The sequence below is a fragment of the Camelus ferus genome, chromosome 18 (assembly GCF_009834535.1).
Source record: "Camelus ferus isolate YT-003-E chromosome 18, BCGSAC_Cfer_1.0, whole genome shotgun sequence".
In the NCBI taxonomy this organism is placed as follows: Eukaryota; Metazoa; Chordata; class Mammalia; order Artiodactyla; family Camelidae; genus Camelus; species Camelus ferus.
The window spans coordinates 31,263,840-31,277,384 of NC_045713.1; the positions used below are offsets into that span (position 1 = coordinate 31,263,840).

Consider the following 13,545-nt stretch of genomic DNA (forward strand, 5'->3'; position numbering starts at 1 on the left):
TTTACATGAATCTTTCATTTTGATTATTTCTTTAGGATATTTAGAAGTGAAATTCCTTTGTCAGTGGTTATCTATTTTGAAAAATCATATTGTTACTTTATTTTACAGAAGGGTGGTTCTGTTAGCAATGTAAGAATTATCACACCCTACTGTTGCAAAAAGATATCTTTAAGTTGATAAGTGGAAAATAGCATTTTTATTGTTTTAATTTGAATTTATTTGTTGATAGTAAGGTAGGTCAGCTTCATCTGGTCTTTAAAGTGGGAGGATACTTATATGCTAGTAACATTTCGATAATTTAGGGAATTACCTGTTTTGATTTCACAGACTTCTCTTTGTTTGCTCTCTGTGTGTTCACACACTGTTCCATTTAGCTTTCACATTCACATTCGGGCCGATGTGCACCGACTAGCATTGGCCAAGATTGGGGCAGGTCAGACCAGCCTAGACTGGGAAGGTTCTAAGTTGCCCTTTTCTGGGAAAAGCCTGGAGCCAGAATATCCCGGACACTTGCACTGTGGTTGGTCTTATGCTCTGATGCTTGTGGTGAGGGTTGAAATGACTGGCGGAGGCCAGGACTGATTTGGAGAGGATACCTCTGTGTGGCTTGTTAGTTGGCCTGGCTTAACCATCAAGCATGCGCAGTGCTGGTGTGGAGAAGAGTGATATGGCAGGCCCGTGACCTGAAAGCTTTAGCCAGTTAAAATTTTTTGGGAGTGCTCTGGGTTTATGGCAATACGATGCATAACTTATAGTGAAACTTGCTGGATCTCTATCTACTGATGAATAATAGCTCTTGATTTCTACTGTTTGATGTTTTAGTTACCAAAGTGCAGAAACAGAACATTGATTCAAAGCAAGATTATTCCCAGAATATTTTGAATCCCTTTATAAAATTGTCTATTTGGTTAAAAACATTTTAGATCTGTTTATCATTGAATACCAATGTATTCAAAACCAAGAGGATGTATACTTTGCCAGTGAACACACACACACTACTGATTATAGAAGAAATAAATGCATGTTTGGCCTCGGAGTAGTTCAGGGCCTCATGCCTCCCCCACTCCTTGTCTTTCCCGTCATATCCCACATCTGATGATTGTGGGTCTCTTTCCTCCCACCCCGAGAGGAGTGACACTCAGCCAGGAACATTCGTTGGCCCCGTGCTGGTGAGCAGGGCCATGTGCTGAGTTCATAAACCAGGCTCATGTTCCCCATCTGCTTCTCTCCACTTGATCAGGAAGCTGCTGCTGGGTTCTTCTTTCTCTTCCTAGGGCTAAGCTTGCACCTCCCACCTGGTGAGCCAGGGAGGCCTGAAAAGGCCCCTGGTGGTGGCTGTAGGCAAAACTCTTCTTTTCCCCTCTCTTTTCCTCATTTTCCTTTGATGCTATCTGCTGTCACTTTTTCTCCCTAGTGGTAAGATCCAAAGGTTGATTTGGGCTTTGGGTTTAGGGTTCATACAGGGAGGAAACTTAGATTTAAGACTCCCTAGGTCTATCTAGCAGAGAAAAAAAAAAATTCTTAGCATAGTGCAGCTGGACTCTCCAGGATTTGGGGCTAAAGCCTCAGCTAGAAATAAGATCTTTTTTTTTTTTTTTTTGGCCATCCCTGTCTCCTGTGCATAAGATTTGGGTTCCTTGGCCAGAATACCAGGGTGTGCTATCATAAGATCATCCTTAAGTACTGCTTGGTTATTGTTATTAACAAATTCATTTTAGAAAACATAGAAAATACTGAAATGAGTAAAGAAGAAAAAGAAAAATCACCCCAAACTTACCACTTTAAGAAAATGACTGTTAATATTTTGGTGTACATTTACAAGGATAAAAAACAAGAAGATCTTTGAAAATGTTTTTTTAACAGTGTGGCGATTCCTCAAAAGACTAGGAATAGACTTACTGTATGACCCAGGAATCCCACTCCTGGGCTTGTATCCAGAAGGAACCCTACTTCAGGATGACACCTGCACCCCAATGTTCATAGCAGCACTATTTACAATAGCCAAAACATGGAAATAGCCTAAATGTCCATCAACAGATGACTGAATAAAGAAGATGTGGTATATTTATACAATGGAATACTACTCAGCCATAAAAACCGACAACATAATGCCATTTGCAGCAACATGGATGCTCCTGGAGAATGTCATTCTAAGTGATGTAAGCCAGAAAGAGAAAGAAAAATACCATATGAGATCGCTCATATGTGGAATCTAAAAAACAAAAACAAAAACAAACAAACAAACAAAAACAAAGCGTAAATACAGGACAGAAATAGACTCATAGACAGAGAATATAGACTTGTGGTTGCCAGGGGGGCGGAGGATGGGAAGGGATAGACTGGAATTTCAAAATTGTAAAATAGATAAACAAGATTACACTGTATAGCACAGGGAAATATACACAAAATGTTATGGTAGCTCACAGAGAAAAAAAATGTGACAATGAGTGTGTATATGTCCATGAATGACTGAAAAATTGTGCTGAACACTGGAATTTGACACAACATTGTAAAATGATTATAAATCAATAAAAAAATGTTAAAAAAAAGTTTGAAATCAAGTTCATATGCAGTTTTGTATCTTCTTTTCACTTAATTTTATTATGTATTTATTACTTCATGTTTTCTAAAACTCTCAAACGTGTATTATTCCATGGAAGGAGTATATAATAACTTGTTAGGTATTTAGGTGGCTTTTCTAGTTTTTCTATTTTGAATTTTAACTGTTGGAGATGATTACATTTCCCATATGATGACCTTTTAGCCACATCAGGGCTGGATGTTTGCTTTTTTGATTCTGTTGGTAGTTAGCCAAAATTCCCCCTTCCTCCTTTAAAAAAAAAAGCTTTTAAGAAGCTTTATTTTACTATAATTGGGAAGAATTTTAGATTGTGTTGGAAAATGTCAAGGAGACCAAAAAGAAGATACTCTTGAGTTACTTGAGTTACTTGATCAGATACATAAACATGAGTCGGCTGGGCTTTAGAGTGTTCTGGAAGAATGGACAGAATCATCTCTACCAGCCGAACAGCTTGAGCATTAGAAGGTAAAGAGCACTCCCCTTTGGGTGTGCTGATGAGAGACAGACGCGGTTCTCCAAGGCTGTCTCTGGCTTGCTCTCTCTGGCATCCTGGGCACTCGAGCCGGGCACACTTCTTCACAAGCTGCAACTTGATCTTCTGGCATAGTCCGAATTCCTCCTTATTCCTCAGATTATAAAATCTCAATTAGATAAACTGCATTTTTGTTTCTGGGCCATATTTCAGTCATAGGAAAAAATGCAGATTACGGCAAAACAAACACTGATTAACAAGGATTTATTTAAAAGCAAATAAACTCCCAGAAGCCTCGGGCTTGGTGCAGCTGTAGTTCTGTCTCCAACACATGTTTTGTGTCTGCACTGAGAATGGTGTTCAGATGATGAACCTCAAGCCCTACATGATCCTGAGTTGTATAAGGAAAAAAAACATTTATTGAACGAAATGATTATGACTAAAAATGTTTTCAGGCCATTTTAATCAGATGAGGTTCAAGAATAGTGGTAACTTTGGACAAGTTACTTCACTTTACTTTGTAATGTGTTTTTATCTGTAATGTTAATACTTACCAGCATAGGGAATTTCTGGGGGTTAATTTTATAGGAAATAATACCTATAAATAATTAGTATAAAGCCTGATACATGATAATCACTTAAATATTAACTAATTATTATTGTTACCCTTTGTGTCAAGTATTGCATTTGCTAGGTTTTGGGGAAGTAATATTGAATAAGACATTTCTGATCACTGTCTAGTGGTGGAGACAGATACGAGATTATATGTCCTGGTGGTTTGAATAAAATGTAATAACTGATCTAATACAGTTATGACAAAAGAGCCTCCCAGAAGTTTTAATGCTTTTGGAAGTGAAACTTCAGAGTTTTCTTTGTGTGGCCATGTCCTTTCTTATATTTTTGGCTTCACATTAGAAATAGAACTGTCTTAAAAAAATCACATTTGAAAGAAAAATTAGCGATGATCAGGTCCCACTATAGATCTAATTAAGTCAGCATCTCTAGACTGCTGCCATGGGTGGTTTTATTTTTTAAAAAACTTCCCCAAGTGATTCCAAGGGTCAGGAGCCAATGCTTTAGGTATTTTCCTCTCTTTGTCTTTGACATTTTCCAGGATTATACTATACCACAGGATTATTCCTTGCCTTTTTCTTGATTTTTTTTGAAACTTAGATAATAGCAGATGTTTAGAATTTAAAATGCTTTTAAGATCTCATTAAAGCCTCACAATAATCAACTCAGAAAAGCATGATCATTTTGCAGAAAAGATAGCCGAGACTCAGAAAAACTACACATTGAGTAAGAGGTGATGGAAAGAGGACTTAGACCCAGGTATTCAGAATCCAGTCTTTCTGTTTCTATTGCATTTCTGGCAGAAACTTCCAACCACTGTTTCAGTACTTGGAGGTTTTCTCTTGCTGCTGTGTTTTCTACCAATATAGCTCTATGATCTGTTGAGAAATCTTTTCTCACTGTTCATCTGGCTGAACCACTTGCGGTGTATTTCTTTTTATATTTCTCCCTTTTATTCTGGCTCTAATGATCTTGACCATACCTCCACCCTTAACTGTAATTTCTTGAAATGCAGTAACCATTTCTCAATCCTTTTATTATAGCCTTTTCTTTAAGAAAAGAATATACCCTTTCCTGTTCTTTATTTCAGCAGCGAGTCCCCTGCTACCACGTCTTCGTGGTTACTTAACGAGTTTGTTTAATACAGAAAGCTAGTCTTATAATTGCAAGTATCCCTTGCTATCCAAATTGTTTTAGTTCCTGAGCTTGGCTTTTGAGAACCTGGATCTGAGGGACACCTGTACTTGAGTTACCTTATGTTAGGGCCTCTGACTGGAAGGATCAAGGAGCTCTGTATCAGAAATAACTCACGTTTCCCTGTAACAAACATGAACACAAGAACGGGTTGTGTGTGGCATTCTCTGCTGTTCTCCCTGAGTTGTCTTTCTGTCCTGGATGGAAGCTCCTTTCCCGTTGTCTTCTTCCTTTTCAGTCTGTCCCCTCTCCCACCAGGGTCCCAGCTCCATCCTGCTAAGGAAGGAGAGTTGGGAGGGGGTTGCATTGGGAGATGAGAGTGGAGGGCACTCCAGGCATAGGGAAAGTATGTGTGGAAGTCTGGAGGCTAATACTGAGGGCCTCTCTGCCTCATTTGTGCTGTTATGTGAAAAGACCTCCCCACCAGAGGTGAAGATAAGGAGGCAGAGCTAGATGAAGGTCACAGAGAGCCCTGTTTGAGTGTGGCTGTGTTCTGTACCCTGGTGTGGAATTCTGTTGTACAGACACTTTCTCTATTACTGATTCTTATGGGTCATATCTGTCTTTACAGTGTACATTTGTCCCAATTTGTACCAATTTCATCCTCTGTGTTTTTAGTTAATTAATTCTTTACCAACTTAGGTATCCAGAATGTCAGATACAAGAGATGAAACTTTTCTCAAGACAAGTGTTTATTGTTCTGTTCTTTCCAGCACATCCAGAAATCAAGTTTCGCTGTGAGATACCATCTCTGAACCCAGCTTTTTACACTTCATCTTTCTCTTAAAATGTAAATTTTAATGTCCTCCCAAGTTCTTCTGTTCTTTCCCAGAATCACTGAAATATATTCCATGTTTTTTCTGGCGTAGAATCAAGGAAAGGGAGTGATGATTTCATTTGATGAGTTTTGGCAAGCTCCCCCAAAGAGTGCGCCAACTCATGTCCAACCAATACTGCCAGGTCCGTTCCCCAGGGAGGGAAATTGCCAGTTGCCATTGCTTTTCATCTTCTTCCTGGAGTCAGGTAAACGATGTCTTTTCCCCAGAGCCCAGGATTTTGCTGCTTCTGGACAAGGGCTCTATGAAAAGAAAGAACCCTGTGTTTAATTTTATAGCTCCAGTTGGATAGACTTAATTCTTTTTCTGTTCTGGGCCATGCTTCCAATGTTCGCCCCCTCTCCCTTATTTTCTTTAAGGGGAAAAAAAGTTCTCTGTAATTCTAGGCCTTAAGGTTTTATTTGAAGGGTAGAGAGAAATTTTATGAGACTTGAAAGCCCTACAGTGTGTTTTGACTTTTACTTCATTGTTTAGTAGCTAGATGTTAGGCATCATCCTGAGTGGAAAATTGGAATGATGGTTAAATGTATTTATAATAGGAAGTAAAGGATTTAAAGCAACAGATTCAGTTTAATGTTTTTACAAACCAACACCATACCCAAGTTCTATAAAATAGACACAAATTACATAGGTTAATTTTGAGAAGGTTCATACTCTATTTTTCATAGAAGTGACAAATATAAGTGATTCCTTAGATTGTAACAATGCTTATATTTTCAGATGACATATTCTAGTGATAGTCAACTTTTTAAAAAGCTACAAAAATACAGAAGGATTAATTTTAGGACATCAAATAAACTAAGATTTAATTATGGAAAAAAATCATAAAAGACAACCAAAGAAGTGTCAGATGTGGCCCCAGACAAAAACCAAATCACTTGCTGGGACTCTAGGGGCAGAGCTTGGGTGAAGATTTGGTGTGCCAGGTCTCTGTGATGGCCCAGCTCCGCTGTTCTGACGTACAGCCAGGAAATCCCAGGTTAGGTGAGTTACATGAGACAACCAGTGTGTGGCAGAGCTGTGCTCCAGCCCAGGTTCCTTAACTCCTACTGTGTTTCTTCCTTCTGCAATGTGCACTAAAGGGTGGTTATTAGATCATTCAGTGCTTTGTTTTGTCAGGGGAAGAAGTAAAATAAAGAGTCCCTTGGGTCCCTGCAGTGGGAAGAAGTCACCATTGTGAAGGGAAAAGGAGCCTTTGTGTTGTGTATGTTCAGTGGGGTTTCCTGTAAAATTTCTTTTAGTTGGAGATGTAGTTAGTGATTTAGGGCGGGGCTGACGCAGAGCCGCTTTCGCCCTAGTTTCAGAGGGAAGCGGAGGTCCTGCTGCTTGTTTAGTCCTGCCCAACAAGAATCTTGTTGAGCAGCTTCAGCGCAGCACCTTGTACATAGTGATTGGACGATAAATGCTGGGTGAGTTGCAGTGAGAGTGGCGGGAAGCATAAATCAAGTTTAGTGCAATCCTGATAAGGAATTTTTTTTTTTCACTGAAGTATAGTCAGTTACAATGTGTCAGTTTCTGGTGTACAGCATAATGTTTCAATCATACATACACATACATATATGTTCGTTTTCATATTTTTCATTATAGGTTACTACAAGATATTGAATATAGTTCCCTGTGCTATACAGGAGAAATTTGTTTTTTATTTATTTTATATATAGTAGTTAATACTTGCAAATCTCGAGCTCCCAATTAATCTCTCATAAAGAATTGAATGTTGTCTCCATCCTGAATTTCATGGACATTGTGCATAAAATATAGCTGCTTTGACACATGAAGAAGCATTTGATTTCAGTTAATTTGTTTCTTAGGCTGCATATGCTGAGAACGACCCTGCCCCCCACCCTGCCACTGAAAGTAATTGGAAAATACAATGGACAGTTATTAGTTCTTTGACTTACTTGATCATTCTTCAACTTTTAACATTACTGATCACTCTCTCTTGACTCTTGGGGCTTCTTTCTCCTGATATTCTAGCCACGTCTTTAATGACCTTTTCTTGGTCTCCTTTGAGGGCCCGCTAAAGATAGCCTTCCTCTGGATTCTGTCCTCTGGCTTGATCTCTCGTGATCTTGCCTGGGCAGTCTTAGTCATACTCATGATTTCAAGTAACCACCCATCTGTTGACCCCCAAATCTTTGTCCCACTTAGCACAGACTCTTCCATTGAGCAGGTCTGTATTTTTTGGTTGTTTACCAAATACTTCCATTTGGAGATTGCACAGAACTTCAACTACAGTGGATTCTAATGGGAACTCATCACCCTCTTTTGTAGACTTCTTCCTTTTTTATTTTGTCTCGATGAAGGGAACCACCAGTGGCCCATCATCCACATAAGACACCAGGATGACATTAATGCCTCCTTCCTCATTTTCCATGTTCATTAGGTGGAAATCCTAATGATTCTACTGCTTCAGTTCCTAAATCTCTCTCAAATTTGTCCTCACAGACTTCGCTCAGCCCTTATTATTTCTTGCCTCATCATTTCATTTGTCTCCTGTCTGCTCTGTGTGCAGTTGTCTCCCCTCCTTTCTCCCCACTTCAATTCGATACTCATAGCTAAAATTAGAGTGCTTATTATATGTCATTTAATGTGAAATGCTTTGCATGCATTCTCACTTAACCATTACACTAAATCATTATTTTCCTTTTTACTTTGTTTTGTTTTTTTGTTTTTTTCTCAAATGGAGGTACTGGGGATTGAACCCTGGACTTCATGCATGCTAAGAACGCACTCTACCATTGAGCGCTCTACCCCTGCCCCCTATCCATTTTACTTCTGAGGAAAGTAGGTCTGACCTCCCAAATAGTGGTTGGACAGATTTGAACCCAAGCTATATTTTCCAGAGCCCCAGATCTTAATCTTAATTAACCAGTTCACCTGTGACCTTATACTGGCTACCCCTCTTTGCTAACTCTAATCTTTGGAAGCAAGTCAACTGTCACAGCCCATAGTGGTGGTTAAGGTCTAACTCCTGGAGGCGGGGGTTACTGACATAAATTATTTAGAATTCGTCTATAAGGAAGATTTGTCTCTGCTTACTTATTTATTCACTCATTTACCTTATGTAGATTTGTTTATTTTATACTTCAGTTTATAATCTAATACTGTGATATTTAGCCAATTCTCATTTTTTCTCTTTTAAAAATTGAGGTATTATTCACATATAACATTATATTAGTTTCAGGTTAACAACATAATGATTTGATATTTGTAACAATTCTCATTTTTAAGATGTAGAAGTTATTACCAGAGTTTTGCTATTAGTGAATGAATATCTTCTTAGAAGTCTTAGCATGCTGTTTTGATGGTTTCCCTTAGATATATTCCTGAAAGTAGGATTGTTGGGTGGGTGCATTTAAAAGTTTTTGGTTCATGGGTGGGGTTTTTACATTGAGCATCTGTTTTTATATTTGCTGTCTTTCCAGGAAGTACTCTCTAACAGCATTCTTCATTGGGATTATGAATAGTTTATCTTTAGAGCCAGGAACTCACAACTATTCATGCTGATTTATTTACCTGTATAGAGTATTGTGTCAAAGAATGCACTGCAATATCGGGGAAATTCCCAGCACGATGCCCAGGAGTTTCTGCTGTGGCTTTTGGACCGAGTTCATGAAGACCTCAATCATGCTGTGAAGCAGAGCGGCCAGCCTCCTCTGAAGGTAAAGGCGTTCCCGCAGGGCCATCAGGGAGCTGTGAGCTGGGGCTCAGTGGCCATTTGGTGAACGGAATAGGAGAGAGTGTCGATTCTTCTACCAAACCTCCTCTGAGGAGTTGCTGCGGTTTGCAATTAGTTAATATAGTGAAGCTGACTAAGCTCTGGGTGAGTTTGAAATTCATGGGTACTTAGGGGATGCTTCCCCATGCTTGCCACTGTGCTGGCAGTGCCAGATACAAGAGACTGTCTCCAAGGAGCTTACACTCTTATGAGAGGGGACACATTTGCATGTATGACTAGCTTTAGAGCAACATTAAGTGATTCCATCTCACTAACCTTTTTTAAAGCAGAAATTTGCTTTCTATTCCAATGAGACATAGTCTGTCGATCACTGGAATAGAATACACAATCAAAAAGGAAATGTATGGATGTCTCTGCTGTTAGGATTAGATTTGAGTGTAGGAGCTGAACCCTTAGAATATTCTTACTGAGCAACCGTGATTCATTCTCAATTTTTGTTTATGTAGTCTTAAGGTGATGGGTAAAATGATTTATACAATAGAGGTAATTAAGACTAAAGTGTTGTTTTCCTCTCTCAGCTTTTAAAAATTTTTGGTAATTCTTTTCTGTATCTTAAATTTTAAATTTCTAGTTTTGGTAAGCTGTTAAATTATTCTGATTGAAGGTCCTTTGTGCCTGAACACTCTGTACTGTCATATGACTTTATGCTTGTGGCTGACTCTCCCACCAGATTGAGACGTACTCAAGGTCAGGCACTGTGTCTTATTATCTTTGAATCCTAACGCCCTTTACGGTGCTCTCTGCAGTGGTGGCAGATGCTTAGTAACTAATTGTTAGGGGGAGGGACACGGAAAGGTTAATGAGTAACATGTGAAGTGGGATGATTTATGCCCAAATGGGCAGCAGAGCTAATAGATGCTAGAGAATTTAGGCAGGGGAAGAATTGGTACTTTTGAATGGTTGGGATTATTTCCTGGAAGAGGTTGGAGGGGGCACTTTGAGCATTGGAGGGGGCTGGGAGTACCTGGTTAAGGACTCCCTGACTGCCTGGCTGGGGTGGAGAGAGGGGTCAGCACCGCTCTCCGGGAGAGCCTGTGAGGAGGTGAGTCTGTGTGACCCACATCCTGGCAGCTGTGTTCTGGTTCCTTTAGCAGAAGCCTTTCCCTGAAACATCTGGATCTGACACATAACTTATAAAGGAGGTCAAGGATATTTGTGACATTTTTAGGCTCATCTTCAATCAAGAACTGGCACTTCTAGTCTGTGAAATTGTATTTTATTTATTTGTTTTTTTAGCCACCATCAGAGACCAATTTGATGCCTGAGGGGCCATCTTTTCCTGTCTGTAGCACCTTTGTTCAAGAACTTTTTCAAGCCCAGTACAGGTAGGAGCAAATGCAATTTTCCCTTATGTTACCTGCTTAACGTAGCTCTGGGCGATCTTAATGTGAGCGTCTTACGTTTTTGTTTTTGAAGATCTTCTCTGACGTGTCCTCACTGTCAGAAGCAGAGCAACACTTTTGATCCTTTCCTCTGCATTTCTTTGCCAATTCCTCTACCCCACACAAGGTAAGAACAGGGTTAATGAAATTAAGACTATGTTCCTGTGTGTTCCTTTTCCTCTGTAGGCTCCTGTTAGGGCTTCTTATATGTTTAGACAAGTGATAGCATTAGTGATAAGTTAAATACAGGCATTATTAAATCCTTACAGAAGTTTGTAAGCGCCTGTCTGAGTTTACAGGGCAAGCGGGTGCATGGGGCAAGCCAGTCTTTTCGGTTGATCTGGTTGTGGGCCGTGCAGCTGGCCGTCCACCTGTGGTGTGGGGGCAGGAGAGGGTTGTGGAGTGCTTTCTGAAGCCTCTGAAGACCTTACGTTCCACTTTTAATTAGCTGCTTTATTTGAACTGTTTCTCAAAATTTCTAGGCGTTACCCTGTTTTAAAGAAAACACAAAGCACAGAACCAAGTATTGATACAAAGCTGTTTTTGCTTCATAAGGATTACCTTTTCCAACGAGCTCTTGTTTATTGTTTGGTAGTTCTCCTTAAGTCCAACTAAAGGTGTGGGTTAACTTCAGTTTTGCTGTTTTCGGGGTTGTTTTGCTTCTCTATTTTAGTTGAAATAAGTGACTAATGAGAAGATCTGACTTTGATCTGTACAGGCCTCTCTATGTCACTGTAGTGTATGAAGGGAAATGTTCTCACTGCATGCGGATTGGCGTGGCCGTGCCTCTGTCTGGGACTGTCGCCAGGCTCCGGGAAGCAGTGTCTATGGAAACAAAGATCCCCACTGATCAGGTAATAAGCTTGCTGGGACCGATTACGCACGAGCCACAAAAGTGTTGCTTTCTCTTTTAGTGGCATCTCTGAACAGTTCTCTGCCAAATACGGTTAGATAGAGATTTAAAACCACTTGCTTCTGGTGTTGAAGGGAAAATAAAAAATCAAGATCCAAAGGAGAAAAATATACACACGAACTTCTTATGCTTCGTTTAATTGTGTATATGTATATTTCAGAGGAAAAGCTGTAACTACACGAAGACCTCTTCTAGCTTTGTTTATAATTAGTTACCCTCTTTTAAGTCATTCTTAGGGATGCGTATGTGAGCATAGGAAGAGCATCCTGTGGTGTTTGAAGGTCAGAGAGGCTTAGAAAACTCAACTGCTGGCTCTTGAAAAATCCCTTCCCATTATGGTGGAAAGAGTGAACATCTTACTAGTACAGTTACATTCGGGTGCTCAGTTTGGTTTATTTTCTGATTAAAGCTGATTGAAGTCTCTTATCCTGTTTAGGGATGAGAAGGAAAGTTGTACCTCCCCCCACCTTTCTTTACTTTTTGATAAGTATTTATACTGACCCCAAATACTTCTGGCCTGTTTGTAACTTGACATACTTTTGCACGCACTTTTTTTTTTTTTCACACAATTAAATATTATGGTTTTATTTGGGAAGAAAATTCCCTATTTAAAACTTACTGAGGAAACATGATTCAGTGGCTGAATAGCTTTTCTGTAAATAACTTCTGGAAGCTGCTGTGTAATCACGTGAATAATAAAGGTGTTTTGTACTTTGGCCTCCTGTGTTCTCATTTGGGAAGTTACCACAATAAAACAAATACAATCAACAGTGTTGCCCTGATACAGCAAATATCTTATATTTTCATAGGCCAAGTACTGGCAGATTAATAAGATTCGTGTTCTTCTTACTCTGAAGTGCTCATTGATTCTTCTTCTTTTTTTTTTTTTCGAGATGAGGGAAAAGACAGAAAGAGGGAGGGAGGTTTAGGTATGTGTCCGAGGCAAAATCTGGTTGTAAGCTTCTGGCTCTTTTTGCGTGTGGTTTAAATGAATGATACAATTACAAGTTTGGTTTTGACCTAAGCTTGCTGGAGAAAGTGAGTTATACTTGCATGTTCACCTGCGGGAAAACAACGTGGTGATTAAAATCATTAGAAGAAAAATGTGCCAGAAATCTATTTCTTGGACTATTTGTGGAATATGCTATCAGCCCCTTTCACCTCATAGACTCATACGCAGTATGTCTGTGATAGTTGAGGGGACCTTAGGGGTCCAGTCCAACCCCCTCATTTGAAGAAGGCCCAGAGAAACCATGTGATTTGTTCAAGATCACAGGGCTGGTTGGTGGCAGGCCGGGACTGGAACCTCTTCAGGCCCAGTCCGGTGCTTTTTCACTGGGCGGTGCAGCTGAGCACATAATGAAGTCTCTAAATGTCTCCATTGTCTTTTCCCCCATCTTTTGCTTTTCTGTTTCATTATAAGATACTCAACTGTTTCAGAACTTAGCTTAGTAAGTGAAAGTATCTTGTACTGAGTATCTTAGAACTAAGGGTTACCTAACTTTAATACTGTGTTGTATATTCATTCATATTTTTCCTGTGCATATGCTATATTTAATATTTTATGAAAACTGAATCATGTATACACACTGTTCTCTCCCTCCTTTTTATATTTACTTAGGAAATCTTTCCATGTTTGTGCAAATGTATGCAACTCATTCTTTGCATTTGCTTTATAATTCCGGTAGAACTGGAGTATAGTTCACTAGCTCCCATCATTGGACATTTGAGTTGATTTCATTTTTTTCTGATGCAAATATCCATTTGACATTTTTTAATCTGAAAAGAAGAAAATTTAATGGTGTGGGAGAAAGTCTCAGAGTCAGATGTGGACTCTGTCCCCGCTACGAGA

The 13,545-nt window shown here is 39.4% G+C and overlaps 1 protein-coding gene across 2 annotated transcripts in view; it reads left to right on the forward strand.

Annotated features, from left to right (window-relative positions):
• The window catches only part of USP31 (ubiquitin specific peptidase 31), a 70,050-nt gene that overhangs the window by 20,516 nt on the left and 35,989 nt on the right, over nt 1–13,545 (forward strand). Inside the window, exons 2-5 of one of the 2 annotated variants that reach the window (XM_032460877.1) lie at nt 9,184–9,321; nt 10,635–10,723; nt 10,815–10,907; nt 11,499–11,634. In XM_032460877.1, the coding sequence (XP_032316768.1) occupies nt 9,184–9,321; nt 10,635–10,723; nt 10,815–10,907; nt 11,499–11,634 (456 nt within the window). Of the gene's footprint in view, nt 1–9,183; nt 9,322–10,002; nt 10,086–10,634; nt 10,724–10,814; nt 10,908–11,498; nt 11,635–13,545 lie in introns of those variants that run through there. The other variant, XM_014566382.2, reaches the window with a different exon arrangement.